Genomic DNA, 20,473 nt, shown 5'->3' with positions numbered 1-20,473 from the left:
AAATAAAAAATAAATAAAAGTTTACAAGTAACCAAAAAAAAAAAAAAAGGGGAGAGGCAAGACAGATGCCAGATATAATGAGACTAATAGCATTTAAGGGGGTGGTCCAGCCAGGGCTGTGGAGTTCATCCATGTTGGTGGAGTCTGTATTAAATGGACAGACTCCTAAAATATACAGTAAATTGGGTACAGTATTTAACCCCTTCACCCCAAAGCCTGTTTTCACCTAAGTGACAGGGCCAATTTTTACAATTCTGACCACTGTCACTTTATGAGGTCATAACTCAAACGCTTCAACGGATCCTGCTGATTCTGAGATTGTTTTCTCGTGACATTGTACTTCATGATAGTGGTAAAACTTCTTCGATATGACTTGCATTTATTTGTGAAAAAAACAAAAATTTGTCGAAAATTATGAAAATTTAGCAATTTTCAAACTTTTAGTTTTTATGCCCTTAAATTAGAGAGGTATATCACATAATATAGTTAATAAACAACATTTCCCACATGTCTGCTTTACATCAGCACAATTTTGGAAACATAATTTTTTTTTGTTTGGGAGTTAAGGGTTAAAAGTTGACCAGCGATTTCTCATTTTTGCAACAAAATTTGCAAAACCATTTTTTTTTTTTTTTTACAGACCACCTCACACTTGAAGTGACTTTGAGGGGTCTATATGACAGAAAATGCCCCAAAGTAACACCATTCTAAAATCTGCACCCCTCAAGGTACTCAAAAACCACATTCAAAAAGTTTATTAACCCTTCAGGTGCTTCACAGGAATTTTTGGAATGTTTAAAAAAAAAAATGAACATTTAACTTTTTTTTTTTCACAAAATTTTTACTTCAGATCCAATTTGTTTTATTTTACCAAGGGTAACAGGAGAAATTGGACCAAAAAAGTCATTGTACAATTTGTCCTGAGTACGCCGATACCCCACATGTTGGGGTAAACCATTGATTGGGCACATGGCAGAGCTCGGAAGGGAAGGAGCGCCATTTGACTTTTCAATGCAAAATTGGCTGGAATTGAGATCGGAACCCATGTCGTGTTTGGAGAGCCCCTGACGTGCCTAAACAGTGGAAACCCCCACAAGTGACACCATTTTGGAAAGTAGACCCTCTAAGGAACTAATCTAGATGTGTGGTGAGCACTTTGAACCTCCAAGTGCTTCACAGAAGTTTATAATGTAGAGCCGTAAAAAAAAATTCATATTAATTTTCAGAAAAATGATCTTTTTGCCCCAAATTTTTTATTTTCCCAAGGGTAACAGGATAAATTGGACCCCAAAAGTTGTTGTGCAATTTGTCCTGAGTACGCTGATACTTCATATATGGGGATAAACCACTGTTTGAGCGCATGGCAGAGCTCGGAAGGGAAGGATCGCCATTTGACTTTTCAATGCAAAATTGGCTGGAATTGAGATCGGAACCCATGTCGTGTTTGGAGAGCCCCTGATGTGCCTAAACAGTGAAAACTCCCCAATTCTAACTGAAACCCTAACCCCAACCCTAACCCTAGCGCTTTCACACTAGTGTTTTTTTTGCATACGTCGCAATGCGTCGTTTTGGCGAAAAAACGCATCCTGCAAAGTCATCTGCAGGATGCGTTTTTTCCCCATAGACTAACATTAGCGACGTATTGACACACGTCGCAAGCGTCGTGCAACGGTTGCGTCGTGTTGTGGTGGACCGCCGGCAGCAAAAAACGTTACATGTAACTTTTTTTGTGCCGACGGTCCACCATTTCCGACCGCGCATGCGCGGCTGGAACTCCGCCCCCACCTCCCCGCACCTCACATTGGGGCAGCGGATGCATGGCAAAACAGCATCCGCTGCCCCCGTTGTGCGGCGCTTGCACAGTATGCGTCGGTATGTCGGGCCGACGCAGCGCGACGGCCCCGTACCGACGCTAGTGTGAAAGTAGCCTAATGGGAAAATGGAAATAAATATATTTTTTAAAATTTTATTATTTTTCCCTAACTAAGGGGGTGATGAAGGGGGATTTGACTTACTTTTATAGCGTTTTTTGGGCGGATTTTTATGGTTGGCAGCCATCACACACTAAAAGACGCTTTTTATTGCAAAAAATAGTTTTTGCATCACTACATTTTGAGAGCTATAATTTTTCCATATTTTGGTCCACAGAGTCATGTGAGATCTTGTTTTTTGCGGGACGAGTTGACGTTTTTATTGGTACCATTTTCGGGTACATGACATTTTTTGATCGCTTTTTATTCCGATTTTTGGGAGGCGGAATGAACAAAAACCAGCAATTCCTGAAATTCTTTTAGGGGGGGGGGGGCGTTTATACCGTTCCGCGTTTGGTAAAAAGGATAAAGCAGTTTTATTCTTTGGGTCAGTACGATTACAGCGATACCTCATTTATGTAATTTTTTATGTTTTGGCGCTTTTACACAATAAAAACTATTTTATATAAAAAAATAATTGTTTTTGCATCGCTTTATTCTGAGAGCTATAACTTTATTTTTCTGCTGATGATGCTGTATGGCGGCTATTTTTTTTGCGGGCCAAGGGACAAGATGTCGCTTTCAGCGGTGCCATGGTTATTTATATCCGTCTTTTTGATCGCGTGTTATTCCACTTTTTGTTTGGCGGTATGAGAATAAAGCGTTGTTTTTTGCCTTTTTTTTTTTTTTTTTTTTATGGTGTTCACTGAAGGGGTTAACTAGTGATATAGTTTTATAGGTGGGGTCGTTACGGACGCGGCAATACTAAATATGTGTACTTTTATTGTGATTTTTTTTTTTATTTAGATAAAGAAATGTATTTATGGGAATATTTTTTCTTCTTTATTTAGGATTTTTTTTTAACACATGTGGAAATTTTTTTTTTTAACTTTACTTTGTCCCGGGGGGGGGGGGGGGGGGGGGGGGACATCACAGATCGGTGATCTGACAGTGTGCACAGCACTCTGTCAGATCACCGATCTGAGAGGCACGTTCCAGAGGCTTGCCGGCGCCTGCTATGAAGAATTCTCAGCAGACGCCGGCAAGCAGGGTCATCTCATGACCCGGAAGGAGTCCCGCGGCCACTATTGACAGCGGCATCAGAGGGGTTAAATGCCCGCGATCGGCGATAGCGCCGATCGTGGGCATTGCTGCGGGGTGTCAGCTGTCATATACAGCTGACACCCGATCACCGCGGCGCTCAGCGCGAGACCGCGGTGATCGGCCCGCCGTACTAGTACTGCGGCTGGCAGAAATGCAGTGCCGGCAGCGCCGTACTAGTATGGTGGGTGGCACGAAGGGGTTAAGTGCAGTATGTGCTGAATATTTTTTTCATAAGAATTTTGGAAAGTTATGAAGTGTCTGTTCTTTTCCTGGTCTAAGGAGCTCTGCTTTTACTTAAGATTAATCCGTGCTGCACTTCATGCACATGCTCAGTAGTAAAGCTCCTCTACAGATAAGAGCTAAAAAGGAACTGATACGTAATGGCCACAGCCCTGCACTCATCTCAAGAACAGGAAAAAAGGATTAAGGCAAGTACTTCTTAAAATGGATCTAAACTTTCAATAAACTATGCATAAATCAATAGTCCAGTGTAGGTTCTCTGTATGCTTTGTGTTTTAGTTTGCTTTTCCTCTGAACTCATGTGCGCACTGGTGACTCCTGTCACATGATCGGGGGTCATCGGTGTGTTGGCACAACAACCAGAGGTCTCCGGCAGACCTCTATGGTTGATGCTGGATTGCTATGAGCGCCATATGCTGCAATTCTACTACATTAGGGGCAATGCTCAGATCACCCCTATGTAGCAGAGGCAATCGAGTTGTGGCAGGTTCAAGGCTTATATATATATATATGTCATTCCATGTCAAGTGAACCAATGATTTTTACCACTATATTTTTAATTCTTTTGAGATTTTGTTATTTGGTAATAGTGTGTCAGAGAATGCAAAATGCGAAGAAGAAAAAAATTCTAGATTTTTTTTTTTATTTTTTATTGATTTTCAAAGTTCGGAAAAAGTGCGAATTTCGGTGTTGCCTGCCTTTACATTTCTCCCCATAACTCAGGCTAGAAAAGAGATAGAGAAACAAAATAAACACCATTCTACTCAGAACTGTACAGGCTTTCACCAGATATGTCACAAGAGTATCTTTGATAATATTTTACCTATGCGAACGCAAGCGCAAAACTTTAAAACGCATTTCCGAAAAAAACGTTTAATTTAAAAATGTCAAAAACTGCACATGTGCCTGCTATGCTCCTATTCACATCTGTACCAAAATACAAGCTGGGATCGTGATGGGATCATATTTTAAAAAATAAAACTATTACAGTGTCAGTTCAAAAATCTTCATTTCAGATCTGCTCAGCTTGTGGTCTAACAGTGTGAGGTCTATATTTACCAAATAATCCATGATTGCTAGATATTACGGTATTATTTATTATGTTACAGAGTATTAGAAGCAGGAGAGGACAGAGGAGAAGCTTTGTTAGGGCTGAGAATGACCAGGGGTAGACGGTGACTGCAGAGCAGATGACAGGCCGGCAGCTCGGGTCTCCAGAGGCCGTATTCACACCAAATCTTATCACCCAGGCAACTCCTCAAGTGGAGGGAGAAAAATACTCTTAACGTCCAGTTCATGTGTTGTACAAACCAGGACTACAAAGAGCAGGAGGAGAGTTTGTTATATCGGTTACAGGAAGCAGAACCCATCACAGGGACTCAGCAATACCGGACTGTCATCCCATGTAGGGAAATAAAGACAGTGACGTCCATGATGTGGTAGAAGGCAGCACAAGATCGGCCATGGATGACACAACTGGCTATGTGACCTGTGAATATGATCGGCGCTGGTGGCTACTGGACTCTCCAAAGATTGTGAAAATGAAGACGTAGAAGTGACTTTTCTGCACCTTCTGGTCCAGCGCCGTCCTTTGTGTATCCAAGAAAATCAGACATTGTAAAAGTGAACAAAAAACAGATATAACTCAGGTGGAGCCAAGCACCATGACAGCCGCACATACTGACACAGAAGGAGACGGCCATTGCTAGTTAGCGCTTATGGGCAAGATGACATTTCATCCTCTAGAAGGGACACATTGATGATAACAGGCCAGTGTAAAAACCTACTATTAATTGTTTGATTAGTTCATATTTTATAGAACGAGGATTTAACTACTGGACTATTCTTCTTAAACACTTCAGAAATGAGATGTTTAGTGATATAGTAGAAAAAAAATTGTTCCATGTATAAATAGGTGGTAGAAATATTGGTTCTTTTAATCTTGTTTTTAACATATAATTAGGATCAGACTGTATTTAGAAAACCATACTTGAGGATGTGATCACCTTTTATCTTTTGGCTTGTTCAATTAATTCAGGTTGAAAATGCTGAGCAAGTAGTTATGATGATTAAGGGTACTTTCACACTGGCGTTTTTTGTCCTCCGTCGCAATGCGTCGTTTTGGTCAAAAAAACGCATCCTGCAAAAGTGCTTGCAGGATGCGTTTTTTCTCCATAGACTAACATTGGCGACGCATTGACACGTCGCAACCGTCGTGCGACGGTTGCGTCGTGTTGTGGCGGACCGTCGGCAGCAAAAAACGTTGCTTGCAACGTTTTTTGGTACGTCGGGAACGTCTTTTCCGACCGCGCATGCGCAGCCGGAACTCCGCCCCCCTCCTCCCCGCACCTCACAATGGGGCAGCGGATGCGCTGAAAATCTGCATCCGCTGCACCCGTTGTGCAGCGCAAACAACGCTAGTGTCGGTACGTCGGCGCGACGCACTGCGACGGGCCGAGTATGATGCTAGTGTTAAAGTAGCCTAAGATGCATTTATTCTGGCACTTTGTTTTTTGTGTTTCCTTATTGTTACATATAAATGTTGAATGCAGCAAGTTGTAATTTGAAAAGAAAAAAGGAAGAAACTCACACAAACATAAAATCAGATGATTCAAGGCTTTAAAAAAAATACAAATGTGATAGATCCCAAGTTGAATCCCTGTACAAATGTAAACAAGGACACAAGTAACACACATGCATGTTTTCACAATTTTAAAACATACGTTTTTTTCAGAATTGCGCATCAAAATTTTTAATTTGATTTCTCCAAAACAAAATATAAAGAAACATAGTCTTGTGGCATATCAAATGAAAGCCGGTACCGTTCTGAGAAAAATGATGCCTCTCCCACCTCTATATCTTAATTCTAGCCCGAGATATGATACAAAATGTAAAGCCATACCAGGCCAAAATCCATGCTTTTTCAAAACTTTAAAAATCTGTAAAAAATTAACTGATGAAGAAAAAAAAATTCTAAACTTTTAATTTGTAATTAACTAAAGTTGTACTTCATAAAAACAAAAAATAAAAAAAATCTAAAGACGTAAGGTAAAAAAAATATTCATATTTGGATCACTTGATATGGAATGACCCATATATATATACATATATACACACACACACACATACATACATACATACACACTGTTCGCTATCACGATTTACGCTGTCTACCTACCCTTCTAAAAGGAAAGTTGCTTATAGGTAGTCAAAAAGGTATTCACAAGAATGTGTACAAAAATATTTTGGGTTGATATGGTTAACAAATATATTAGTGTCGATGTACTTTTGTCCGATGATTTATTTAAATAAAGCTAGATATTCATGTAATGGTTTATATATTTTTATGATCTGTTTAATAGTTTCATTCAATTGTATTAAGTTCTATAAGCAATAAAATGTAATGATAATGTATATATTTTACCCGACAAATCCTGTGTATTCATTGCATTATTCTTAAATACACTACATACATATTCTAGAATACCCGATGCATTAGAATCGGGCCACCATCTAGTATTATATATTTCGCCCCATTCAAAATAAATAAAAAAAACAAAAAACACCAAAACGCCAGAATTACCTATTTTGGTCGCTGCAACATTGCATTTAAATGCAATATCGGTCGATCAAAAGAATGTATCTGCACCAAAATGGTATCATTAAAAAAAGTCAGCTTGGCTCGCAAAAAAGTAAGCCCTCAGCCAACCCCAAATAATGAAAAATGGAGACATTACGGGTATTGGAAAATTGTGCAATTTTTTAAAGCAAAGTTTGGATTTTTTTTTTTTTTTTTCCACCACTTAGATAAAAAAAAAAAAACCTAGCTATGTTTGGTGTCTATGAACTCGTAATGACCTGGAGAATCAAAAGGTCAGTTAGTGAACCTAGCAAAAAAACCAAACAAATAACAAGTGTGGGATTGCACTTTTTTTGCAATTTCACCGCACTTGGAATCCCCCCCCCCTATTTTCTAGTACATGACATGGTAAAATCAAATGGTGTCGTTCAAAAGTACAATTTGTCCCGCAAAAAATAAGCCCTCACATGGCCATATTGATGGGGGGGGGGGGGGTGTCTATGGTTCTGGGAAGGAGGGGAGCAAAAACAAAAAAAAAAAACAAAAAAAAAAAAAAAGAAAGAGCTCTGGTCATTAAAGGGAACCCGTCACCCCCCCCCCAAAAAAAAAAAAAAAAAAAAAAAAAAAAAAAAATCGATGGTGAGGTAAGCTCACCATCATCAGGGGCTTATCTACAGCATTCTGTAATGCTGTACACAAGCCCGCCGATGTTACCTAAAAGAGGAGAAAAAGGTTAGATTATACTCACCCAGGGGCGGTCCCGCTGCGGTCCGGGTTCGATGGGCGTCGGTCTGGTCCGTGGCCTCCCATCTTCATTCCATGACGTCCTCTTCTGGTCTTCGCGCCGCGGTGCAAGCGTACTTTGTCTGCCCTGTTGAGAGCAGAGCAAAGTACTGCAGTGCGCAGGGCCTCTCTGACCTTTCCCGGCACCTGCGCACTGCAGTACTTTGCTCTGCCCTAAACAGGGCAGACAAAGAAGGCCTGCGCCGCAGCGTGAAGACCAGAAGAGGACGTCATGGAATGAAGATAGGAGGCGCCGGAGCGGACCTGAGACGCCCATCGGACCAGACTGCAGCGGGACTGCCCCTGGGTGAGTATAATCTAACCTCTTTTAGGTAACATCGGGGGCTTATCTACAGCATTACAGAATGCTGTAGATAGCCCTCTGACAGTGAGCTTACCTCACCATCGATTTTGGGGGTGACAGGTTCCCTTAAAGGGGTTAAAATTTTCTCCTGCACCAAAAACCACAGTGTTGACAAAAAAAAGGTAAAAATAAAATATTTCTCCTGGTGAACTGGCTGCTGCACCGTCAAGACTTTCTCACTATGCTAGCAGGAATATCACTGAGGTCACTGCAGTTTAGGGGTCTGACTGGGAATGCACCCTTGGTGACCTGCAGTAACCTTGATGATGTCACAGCAAGTCACTGATACTGATCATTCAGTGATTCTCAGCCGGGAGTCACAATCTTGGCACTGTCAAAGTTGAAAACAGTTTATCCCCAGGCATTGATTATAGTGTGGGACAGAATGACAGACAGGTGAGGTATATATTTTTTGTTTTTACAGGAGACGATTGCTTCAGTGGAATGGGTGTTAGGGGAGTATAGTTGTTTTTAAAGAAAAAACACCAAGGCTACTTACCGGTAGCCGGTTTTTCCGGAGCCCATGACAGCACACCTGAGAGAGGGGATCCGTGCAGCCAGGACAGGAAACCTACTGAAATAAAAGGGCGGTACCTCTCCCTCGCTTCAGTTGGTTTTCAGAGCATGAGAGGCCCCCTTGGTTAGTTTCCAAGGCAATCTACCACCACATTATAATAAACAAAAAACACCCAGCTAAAAGTGCGCACCATAGGGTGAAAAAAAAAAGGGGGGGGGGGGGGGGGGAAAGAAATACACAGGTGCTGTCATGGGCTCCGGAAAAAACGGCTACCGGTAAGTAACCTTGGTGTTTTCCCGTCTCCCATGACAGCACACTTGAGAGATTTTTGGACAAAAACACATTGGGGAGGGACCACAGCTTGCAGCACCCTTCTACCAAAGGTAAGGTCAGTCGAGGAGGATAGGTTCAGTCAGTAGTGTTTAAAGAAGGTAGACGGTGAGGACCAGGTAGCGGCCTTACATATCTGATCAATTGATACCTCTGCTTTCTCAGCCCAGGAAGTAGCCACAGGTCTGGTGGAATGAGCCTTGATGCCGTCAGGGATCGGGACGCCACACGCAGCATAGGATAAGCTAATGGCCTCCCTAATCCATCTGGCAATAGTACTTTTGGACACCCCATGACCTTTCCTGCTAACTTGGAAAGCTACAAATAGAAACTGATCTTTCCTCCACTGACTGGTCAAGGATATGTACTGTAACATAGACCTCCTTACGTCAAGAGTATGAAACTTTTCCTCTCCTGGATTTCTAGGATTAACACAAATGAGGGTAATACAATCTCCTGACTCCTATGAAATTTAAAAACTACCTTAGGTAGATAAGCCGGATCTGGTCTTAGAATCACCCCGTCGTCATATATCTGTGTATGGAGGACAAATGGACAGGGCTTGCACTCACCCTACGTGCAGATGTCAAAGCTACCAGTAGCACTGTTTTGAGAGATAAATTTTACTGATAACTCTTGCAAAGGCTCAAAAGGACTTCTAGTTAGAGCATCTAAAACCAGGTTCAAATCCCAAGGGGGAATTTTCTGAATTACCACAGGTCTAGACCTACATGATTTAATAGAACGGGACACCCACTTACTGGAGGCTAAATTACAATTATATAAAGCTCCCAACGCCGATACTTAAACTTTAAGCGTATTGGTTGCCAACCCCAGTTGTAAGCCTGCTTGTAGAAACTCTAAAATAGCACCCACAGGAGCCTCATCCGCTAAAGGTTGTCCCAAGAACTCTAGGAACCTCTTCCATGTCCTACCATAAATTCTTGATGTAATCGGTTTTCTACTTTTCAACAGGGTTGAGACTAGCCCTGGTGAGAATCCCTGCCGGCTTAGTAAAGCCCTCTCAGATTCCAGGCTGCCAGATGGAAGCCCTTCACGAGAGTGGCATACTGGTCCCTTGGTAAGCAAGTCCAGAACCTCTGGTAGAATCCATGGATCGGTTACTGACATTTGTCTTAGGAGGGAAAACCACGGTCTTTTCAGCCAAAACGGAGCAATCAGAATCACTCTTGCCTGCTCCATTCTGATCTCTCACTACTACCGGAATTAATGCTATTGGTGGAAACACATAAGTGAGGCTGAATTTCCACAGTATTTGAAGGGCATCTACTGCAAATAGGTTCCCTTTCGGGTCCAACGAGCAGAACCTCTCCACCTTCCTGTTGTGAAGAGTGGCAAATAAGTCTATTACCGGATTGCCCCAGGACTGTACTATCTGATGGAATACCCGGGGATTCAGCGACCATTCTCCCTGGCTTAGCTTTTTGCGACTTAGGTAGTCTGCTTTCGTGTTTTCCACCCCCTTTATGTGCAGAGCTGTGAGGGACAGTAGGTGAGATTCTGCTAACTGAAGAAGAACAGATGTCACCCCCATAAGAGAAAGGGACCTTGTTCCCCCCTGGTGGTTGATATAGGCTACCACTGCATAATTGTCGGACATAATTCTGGTATGACGACCCTGAAGGATAGGAAGGAAATGTCTTACTGCCCTTTTTACATCCCATAACTCTTTTACATTGGATGTCTGAAGTGTCTCTGTATGGGACCAGGACCCCTGTACTGAGAGGGACCCTAGATGTGCACCCCATCCTGTACCACTCACGTCCGTTGTGATCACGTCTTCTATCGGAGATAGCCACTGAACCCCTGAGGTTAAGTGATCCATTACAGACCACCAGATTAGGGAATCTCTGATGTCTACTGAAAGGTGTACTTTTCCCTCTATACGCCCTTTTAACAATCTTTGTGATGATAGGACCTCCCACTGTAATTGTCTCAGGTGAAACTGTGCCCATTTTACAGCGGGTATACAGGAGGTTAGTGACCCCAACAGGGACATCGCCTTCCTCAGTGTCATTACAGGCTGCTGTATCGCCAATTCCACAAGACTTTGTATTTTGGATATTTTGCTCCAAAGTTGGCGCGAGGAATCCAGAACCAACCCCAGGAAGGACTGAACTTTCTCTGGTGTTAATCTCGACTTGGTGACATTTCTTTTCCAACCCAATACTGCTAGGGTCATAGTCACCTCTATTTGTGCAAGACAATGATCCACCGACCTCCCCATTACAAGGAAGTCGTCTAGGTACGGGACAACGACTGTCTCGGGAACGGAGGAAGGACATCTCCTCTGACACTAATTTGGTGAATATTTTTGGTGCTATCGATACACCAAACGGGAGGGCAGCATACTGGTAGTGTTTGAGTTGCCCTTGGACAAACACTGCTACCCTCAGAAATTTCTGATAGCCCCAATGGATTGGGACATGATAGTAAGCATCCTTTAAGTCTATAGCTGCCATGAAGCAGTCCGGGAACAGCATTTTTATTGCAGAGTTTACTGACTCCATTTTGAAGGAGTAATTTATCACTGACCGATTGAGTTTCCTTAAGTTGACAATAGTCCTTAGTGAGCCATCTGGTTTTCGTATCAAAAAGAGGGGAATAAAAACCTTTTCCCCTCCTCTTCCCTTGGAACTTCTACTAGGACTCGTTTTAGTACTAGCCCCAATACCTCTGTTTCCAGAGCTAGCTGTTCCTCTGGGAATTTTCTGTGTGGTGTCAACACAAAAGTCTGTCGAGGAGGATGAATAAAGTCTATTTTTAGGCCGTCCTTGACAACACTCAATGCCCAATGACTGGGGGAAATACTTATCCAGGCGTGGAAAAAGAAAGAGCCTTCCCTCCACTTCTGGCTTGGCCTCATTGGGAGGGCTTTTTTGCCGATGTGGAGGGTCCCTTAAACATGCACCCAGATCCTTTTCTATCTCTATACTCCCAGTTCCTTCTATTTCCAGGGGGACAACTGTCATGGTTCTCAATGGCAAGAGAACATAGTAAAGCATACAAAAAGGACTAGCTCTTGGAAGATGGGAACTAGAGCTGACTGTGAGCTAAACCTACCGCACAACTAACAGTGGCCGGGTAGCGTGCCTACGTTTTATCCCTAGACGCCCAGCGCCAGCCGGAGAACTGACTGACCCTAGCAGAGGAAAATACAGACCTGGCTTACCTCTAGAGAAATTTTCCCCAAAAGGCAGACAGTAGCCCCCACATATATTGTCGGTGATTTCAGAGGAAATTGACATACGAAGTATGAAGATAGGTTTAGCAAATTGAGGTCCGCTTACTAGATAGTAGGAAGACAGAAAAGGGAACTTCACAGTCAGCTGAAAACCCCTTTCAAAACACCATCCTGAAATTACTTTAAAACTCTAATATCAACTCATGACACCAGAGTGGCAATTTCAGCTCACAAGAGCTTCCAGCCTCAGAAATAATCAATCACAGAGTACTGGAACAAAAATGCAAAACAAACTTAGGACTACAAGTCCAACTTAGCTGATAGTAGTCTAGGAGCAGGAACATGCAACAGAAAGGCTTCTGGTAACATTGTTGGCCGGCATAGAAATGACTGAGGAGCAAGGTTAAATAGAAAACTCCCACATCCTGATGGAAACAGGTGAACAGAGGAGATGAAGCACACAAGTGCAGTACCACCAGAAACCACCGGGGGAGCCCAGAAACCAAATTCACAACAGACAACCTCTTAAAATTTTCCTCTCCGAAAATAAGGCCTTCTGATATCCACTGGAAAACTTTTTTTTCTTGTCGCCTGCTTTTTCTAAAAGGTCTTCCAGCTTCTGACCAAAGAGGAATTTGCCGTCACACGGGATGGAACAAAGTCTATTTTTTGAGGGCAAGTCACCTGGGCACCCTTTTAACAAGGCGCGTCTCGCTGCATTAGACAATCCCGCTGCCCTAGCTGCTAGTCTTACAGAGTCTGCTGAGGAATCTGCTATGAAAGCAGCCTCTCCTTGTGCTATTGCCATATTGGCTAGGACCTCTTCTCTTGGCACCTTAGATTTCAATTGATCCTCTATTTGTTGCAGCCAGACAATAAGGGAGTGGGCAACACACGTCCCGGCTATTACCGGTTTTAGACCTCCTGCGGGCGCCTTTCAGGTGTGTTTTAAAAATGCATCCGCTTTTTTGTCGAATGGGTATCTTAGGACGCCCGAGTCCTCTAAGTGTAGGGATGACTTTTTAGATGACCTAGCCACCGCACCATCAATCTTAGGGACTTTTAACCCACACTTCTGAATCCCTTTTCTCAAAGGGATACAGTCTCTTAGAAGTTGAGGGAAGGCTACCAGACTTCTTCCACTCCTTCTCTATAAGGGCTTTTACTTTAGCATTAACTGGGAAAGTACGCCTCCTTTTCTCCTCCAAACATAACGTCCTCTACCGATCTAGACGCTTTCTCATCCTTAAGGCCCATTGTAGCCCTAACTGATTTCACCAGTTTATCTGTTCTCAGTCAGAAAGCATGGTCGAGCCCCCCCACCCCCAACATCGTTATCTGAAGAGGGGGAGTCATAGGACATGGAAAAGGATGAAAAGGGAGACAGAGGTTCCTCCTCATATTCCTCGCCAAACTGAGAGGCACCAGAATCCGAAACAGTCTCCAGGCTTTTGCTACTTCTCTTTTTAAAGGACTGATTTTAAAGACCCTTTAACCTCTGCCCTAATCATGGCCCTGAGGCAAGAGGCAAAGCCAGGGGATTCATCCTGAATAGTCTTTTGGATACAGTCCACACAGAGGCTTTTCTGCCATTGGACTGCTAGCGGGACTTTACAGAGGGCACATTCTTTGTTCTTTGACTTGGCACTAGCCTTCCTTGGCGTCTGGCAAGTAAGCAGAGAAATGTAGCCCATTACCACCAATGTGACATTCACGAAGATCACTCACCACTCGCTGACACTCAAGGGTACCGGATTTTGAGGCTGATCTGGAGTACGGACAACGTCCCTCCTAGAAGCTGAGGAGTCCTGCAACCTTCGGTCTGGACGACTGCCGCTTCTCTTAGTATGCTGGTGACCAGACATAGCACCTGGTAAGGCCTCTTGCTGCTGTAGTAATGGCTGCTGTTGTAACTGCTGCTCCATACAATCCTCCATAATGGAGCTCTATAGATGTGAGCACTTCCACCGTGGACTCACCACCTTTTAAAGGGTGATCCACTCTGCTCACCGCCTTATCCGGTTCACATATCGCTCCTCCCCCTCCTCTGCGCCCACCGGGAAACCGCCAAAAAAAGCCCTGTGACCCGGCCAGCGTCTGTCCATGGGCGCCGCCATCGTGGATCCGGCGCGCAGCAGTGACGTCATGCGGCATGCCCATTCCCAGCGTGCCCTGTGCGCGACGCCTGCCACGCACCCGGAAGTTAGGCCCAGAGCCGAAGGACTGCGCTGACCCAACACCCGCGAAGGCCCCAGGACCTGCGAACGGCGCTCCCACAGCTTGAAGGCCGGCATACAGGCTGTCTGCCTGTTCTTCCAGTGTCGGGACAGGAGTGGGTGAGTCTTCCAAAACCGCCGTGATTTCAGCACTAGGGCTCCCATCAGGACAGGAAAGCCAACTGAAGCGAGAGAGAGGTACCGCCCTTTTATTTCAGTAGGTTTCCTGTCTTGGCTGGGCAGATCCCCTCTCAGGTGTGCTGTTATGGGAGACGGGAAAAAAAAAAAAAAAAAATTCCCTCCAAATAAGACTTTATTCTGGGTGTGTGTTTATTTACAATACAACTATAGGAGTAGTAATGGATAAGCATCTCCATTACTAAGCTGAGGGCTTGATGCCACCGGACAGTACTAAGGTGACATCAACCCCACCTGTCACCAACACAGGGCAAGTGGGAAGAGCCAGAAAAGGCACTAAAATTGGCGCATCTAATAGATACACCTTTTCTGGTCAGCTGGGCCGCTATTTTTAGGTGGTGGGGCAATATCCATGGCCCCCTACCAGCCTCTAGCTGCAAGCTTTAGATTGCCTGGTTGTGAAAACATGGAGTGAACCCAATGATTAAAAAAAAAAAAAGACACACGAACATTGCTAAAGCTGACAGCTGAGGGTTGCAGCCCACAGCTGTCATTTCAGTGGCTGGTTATCAAAACTACAGGATAACCCAGTTTTTTTCATAATGTATTTAGCGTGCAGACTGGTGAATACTTTCAGAGGTGCCTGCTCCGGCTATTAGCGGCAGCAGGCTGATGGAAGTAGTAGTCCCATCAGCCGACACCAGTGACTAGAAGTAGACTACCTCTAATCGCAGCTTTGGGCTCATGCTGTCATATGACAGTCAGGGAACAGCGGCTGTCTGGTGGTAATAATTTTACCACCGATCAGAGGCAGGGTTTGCCGTGCTGTCATGCACATGACAGCGTGGCAAACACTGGATGTTTGGGCCCCCCATTCAATTGAATGGTGTCAGGGTTCAGGTACCTGAACTTTTTGGCCGATCTAAGTGAAAATGTATCAAACAGAATAAGACAAAGATAATTACTTGTTATTATATAGGAGAAAACCCTCCAATATCAGTATTTGCACATCTGCATCCAAATCAGAAGAATGAGAGGGCGCAATTCCATGTGATCGGGCAAACTTCACAGGATCCTCCACCCAGGCAGTTACTGTAGTCACCATTGCTTCCATATCAATAGAAGTGATCACTGCAAGTGTGAACAAAGCAGTTGTAAAGAAAAGAACTGCATCAATACAGATATGTATGGAAACAGACGCTCAATATACATTACTGCATTACAAAGCAAAAACCAGTCTTACCATCCCATTGTTTAAAGCCATCTTCACCAACTTCTATCTGATCTGGCGGCTGAAACATAGTGAGCAATAAAAATGCTGCAAATATTGCAGCTGAGGCACGAAGGCACACAGACAACATTTCCATCTCTCATAAGCATGTTTGCCACATTAAAAGAGAACACCAGAAAATATGTCCAGAACATGCAAACAGGTATGCAAGTAACAGGATGGAAAGACACTCAACTGTTAATGGAAAACCTACAGGAGTGCAAGGAGGGCTCACCAGACTACCTGGAGTCTACCCACCTTGAAGAAGTCATCCTGATGGATCACACAACAATTCGGGAGGACCCCAAAAAGCCTCTTGGTCAGAGTGGTCTTCCCACCATTAGTAACTCTGAGAGAAAGTAATGACAAGTGTCAAGAAGCACAGCACATGACAGTGACAAGCTATGGAGCCCAGAAGTGCAATCTGTACGGGACAGGCAGCCACACATTGTCATGCATAGTCAGACATGATGGCAGATACACCAGAGAGGGGCCTCCAAGTACAATGCTCGGCCCACCTACAGAGCAGAGCACCGCAGGAGGGGTAGGTGGGCGCACCCACAGAGCACTGCTGCAAGGGGGGGGGGGTTTAGAAAGTACCTGCAGACACTGCTGCAAGGGGGGGGGGGGAGAGAGGACCTACAGAGCACTGTCGCAGGGGGTAGCTCCTACAGAGTGCTGCAGGGGGAGGGCGAAGCTCCTACAGAGCACTGCTGCGGGGGAGGGGGGGTAGCTCCCACAGAGCACCGCTGCAGGGGAGGGGGGGGGGTGTAGCTCCCACAGAGCACCGCTGCAGGGGGGGGGGGGGGGGTAGCAGCTCCTACAGAGCACTGCTGCAGGGGGGGGGGGGTGAGCTCCTACAGAGCACTGCTGCAGCGGGAGGCGTGAGCTCCTACAGAGCACTGCTGCGGGGGGGGGGGGGGGGTGAGCTCCTACAGAGCACTGCTGCAGGGGAGGGTGAGCTCCTACAGAGCACTGCTGCAGGGGAGGGGTGAGCTCCTACAGAGCACTGCTGCAGGGGGGGGGGGTGAGCTCCTACAGAGCACTGCTGCAGGGGGGGGGGGGTGAGCTCCTACAGAGCACTGCTGCAGGGGGGGGGGGGGAGGGTGAGTTCCTACAGAGCACTGCTGCAGGGGGGGGGGGTGAGCTCCTACAGAGCACTGCTGCAGGGGAGGGTGAGCTCCTACAGAGCACTGCTGCAGGGGAGGGTGAGCTCCTACAGAGCACTGCTGCAGGGGGGGGGAGGGTGAGCTCCTACAGAGCACTGCTGCAGCGGGAGGCGTGAGCTCCTACAGAGCACTGCTGCGGGGGGGGGGGGGGGGTGTGAGCTCCTACAGAGCACTGCTGCAGGGGAGGGTGAGCTCCTACAGAGCACTGCTGCAGGGGAGGGGTGAGCTCCTACAGAGCACTGCTGCAGGGGGGGGGGGGTGAGCTCCTACAGAGCACTGCTGCAGGGGGGGGGGGTGAGCTCCTACAGAGCACTGCTGCAGGGGGGGGGGGGTGAGCTCCTACAGAACACTGCTGCAGGGGGGGGGGGTGAGCTCCTACAGAGCACTGCTGCGGGGGGGGGGGGGTTGTGAGCTCCATATATCCGCACCGAGTACCTCAAACGTTCGGGCGCCAATACCGAAAGCACTCGCGCGCCGGCTCACACTGCTTTCCCCGGGCCTGTTATATGGACTAGTAGTCACACACTTACCCGCCAATGCCGAGGATAATGCGCCGCATGGTACAGTGCTGCTAGACTACACACAACCGCTACTATTTCATTCACAAATTTCCCGGCCCTTCTCCACTTATACTCCCTGCCTGCCTACGTCAGTCAGACTAAAAAAGGCGGCGGCCAATAAGCGGCAGGCTGGAGGTAGCGCAGTGTGCGCAGGCGTGAAGTGGTCACGCCACCTGGCCGCCCGCAGCAGTCATGCCTCTGGTATTAATAGCGCGGGGCAGCGCGCCCTTTGCCTAAATTAGTAATGGTGACAGGGAGAAAGTGTCACGACTGTCCCGTTCCTTGGGGCGCGGGGAGACGCGGCTACATGTGTGTGAAGAGAATACGGAGGAATGTTCCTCACGCTGTGAGTGAGGAGCTCTGGGGTTGTAGCGTGGTCTCCATTAGCTCCCAGTATCCTCTCCAGTGATGGACCTGCTGCTTGTCATTCCCGATCCCGAGCAATGTCGCCAGCGGCAGGAGACTGTTCTCTCCCAGCACTCGCTAGCTCTGCTAAAGCTTGCAATGTGGCAACCACTGTGATTAACCCCTTCACCCCAAGCATGTTTTCATCTTCATGAGCGGGCCAAATTTTTCCAATTCTGACCACTGTCACTTTATGTGGTAATATCTCTAGAACAATTCCACGGATCCCGGTGATTCTGAGACTGTTTTCTCGTGACATATTGTACTTCATGGTAGTAGTAACATTTCTTCGCTATGCTTGCGTTTGTGAAAAAAATGGAAATTTGGTGCAAATTTATCAATTTAAAAACTTCGAATTTTTATGCCCTTAAAGGGAACCTGTCACCCCCAAAATCGAAGGTGAGCTAATCCCACTGGCATCAGGGGCTTATCTACAGCATTTTGTAATGCTGTAGATAAGCCCCTGATGTATCCTGAAAGATGAGAAAATGAGGTTAGATTATACTCACCCAGGGGCGGTCCTGTCCGATGGGCGTTGCGGTCCGGTGCCTCCCATCTTCTTACGATGACGTCCTCTTCTTATCTTCACACTTCATGCGTACTTTGCCCTGTTGAGGGCAGAGCAAAGTACTGCAGTGCGCAGGCGCTGGGCTTCTCTAACCTTTCCTGGCGCCTGCGCACTGTAGTACTTTGCTCTGCCCTCAACAGGGCAGACAAAGTACGCCGGAGCCGCAGCTTGAAGACAGGACGTGATCGTAAGAAGATGGGAGGCCCCGGACCGAACAACAGCTGAACTGCCCCTGGGTGAGTATAATCTAACCTCTTTGTTATCTTTCAGAATACATCGGGGGCTTATCTGCAGCATTACAGAATGCTGTAGATAAGCCCCTGATGCCGGTAGGTTAGCTCACCTTCGATTTTTTGAGGGTGACAGGTTCCCTTTAACCCCTTCCTGTCATTGGACGTACTATTCCGTCCATGTGGGGTGGGCCCTACTTCCCAAGGACGGAATAGTACGTCCAGCACGGCCGATCGCGGCCGGGTGTCAGCTGACTATCGCAGCTGACATCCGGCACTATGTGCCAGGAGCGGTCACGGACAGCCCCCAGCACATTAACCCCCGGCACACTGGGATCAAACATGATCGCAGTGTTCCGGCGGTACAAGGAAGCATCGCGCAGGGAGGGGGCTCCCTGCGTGCTTCCCTGAGACAATCGGTACAAGGCGATGTGTTCACCTTGTACCGAGCGTCTCCTCCCTGCAGTCCCCGGATCCAAAATGGCCGCGGGGCTGCATCCGGGTCCTGCAGGGAGGTGGCTTCACAGCGCCTGCTCAGAGCAGGCGCCGGGAAGCCTCCCTGCTGTGCTGTGTGAGCGCCGATCTGACACAGTGCACAGCAAAGTGTCAGATCGGCGATTTGTCACTTTACTGTGATGTCCCCCCCTGGGGCAAAGTAAAAATGTAAAAAAAAAAAATTACATGTGTAAAAAAAAAAAAATCCTAAATAATAAAACAAAATATTGTTCCAATAAGTACATTCCTTTAGCTAAATAAAAATAAAAAAAGTACACATATTTAGTATCGCCGCGTCCGTAACGACCCGACCTATTAAACTGTCCCACTAGTTAACCCCTTCAGTGAACACTAAAAAAAAAGAGGCAAAAAACAACGCTTTATTATCATACCGCCAAACAAAAAGTGGAATAACATGCGATCAAAAAGACGGATATAAATAACCATGTGTCATGTCGGACGCTGTTCAGACCAGGTCGTTCGACAGACAGCGGTAATTCCGCTTTTGACCACTATGTGCTCATTGGCGTCGGCTAGATTTTATCTAGCTGGTCTGCGGTTAATTTACCTGATGCTCGGATTGAAAGCTGGGCCATGCCCATTGCCTTTAAATAGTTCTCCTGAACATTGGGCGTCGCCGATTATAGCTTCTGTCTTGTGCGTTGTTATCTCGGTCTGGAGTGGTGAGCTAGTAGTTGGAGTATCGTTGCTGGTGGTGTATTTCCCTTTGTCTTTTACTCCTTCCTATATTTGTATTTATTTTGCCCTGCGCATTTATAGTGTATTCCTGAGTGACTGCGGCGTAGTGTATATTTTCCGTTATCCTTGTCTGTTCTAACTGTGGGTATTGGTGTATGATCTTTTCACTGGGTGGTGGGCGGTGGTTTCAGCCTAGGGTTGAAACAGGAGACAGGGTGAGGGTCGAGGCCTAGACATGCACACCATCAGTGTAAACTCTAGGTAGAGGGTCAGTCAGGATTTCCCTAGTCTGAGGGAAATTGCAGGGGCCCGGGTTATTAGCTCTTGCCCACCTAGTTTCCCCGTGACATTATAATCGGCCTTTAAAACAAACAAAAAAAAATTTGTTTTGTCATGGATCCCATGACTTCCATAACCCGCCAGCTGTAGGCGCTGTCCCTACAGGTCACTGAGTTGAGGGGGGCAGCGCAGCAACAGGGACTAGCAGTATCTAATGTGCAAGCTGGAGCGACAGGTAGAGTTGCTGAGCCTAAGTTTCCTTTGCCTGAAAAATTTGCTGGGGAACGCAGTAAATTTGTTTCTTTTCGTGAAGCTTGCAAACTATATTTCCGTATGCGCCCGATCTCCTCA

The 20,473-nt window shown here is 46.0% G+C and overlaps 1 protein-coding gene across 1 annotated transcript in view; it reads right to left on the bottom strand.

The window, feature by feature from the left end:
• NMRK2 (nicotinamide riboside kinase 2) overlaps positions 1-17,570 on the bottom strand; it is a 38,113-nt gene extending 20,543 nt beyond the window's left edge. The window contains exons 1-4 of the mRNA XM_077253902.1: positions 17,417-17,570; positions 15,976-16,066; positions 15,691-15,739; positions 15,413-15,578 (exon numbers count right to left, since the gene is read on the bottom strand). Coding sequence (XP_077110017.1) covers positions 15,413-15,578; positions 15,691-15,739; positions 15,976-16,066; positions 17,417-17,445 — 335 coding nt within the window. The 5' untranslated portion in view covers positions 17,446-17,570. The remainder of the gene's footprint in view (positions 1-15,412; positions 15,579-15,690; positions 15,740-15,975; positions 16,067-17,416) is intronic.
• Positions 17,571-20,473: the final 2,903 nt, after the last annotated feature.

Source organism: Ranitomeya variabilis, chromosome 1 (genome assembly GCF_051348905.1).
Source record: "Ranitomeya variabilis isolate aRanVar5 chromosome 1, aRanVar5.hap1, whole genome shotgun sequence".
Taxonomy (NCBI): Eukaryota; Metazoa; Chordata; class Amphibia; order Anura; family Dendrobatidae; genus Ranitomeya; species Ranitomeya variabilis.
This window is presented reverse-complemented; position numbering and strand designations above follow the sequence as displayed.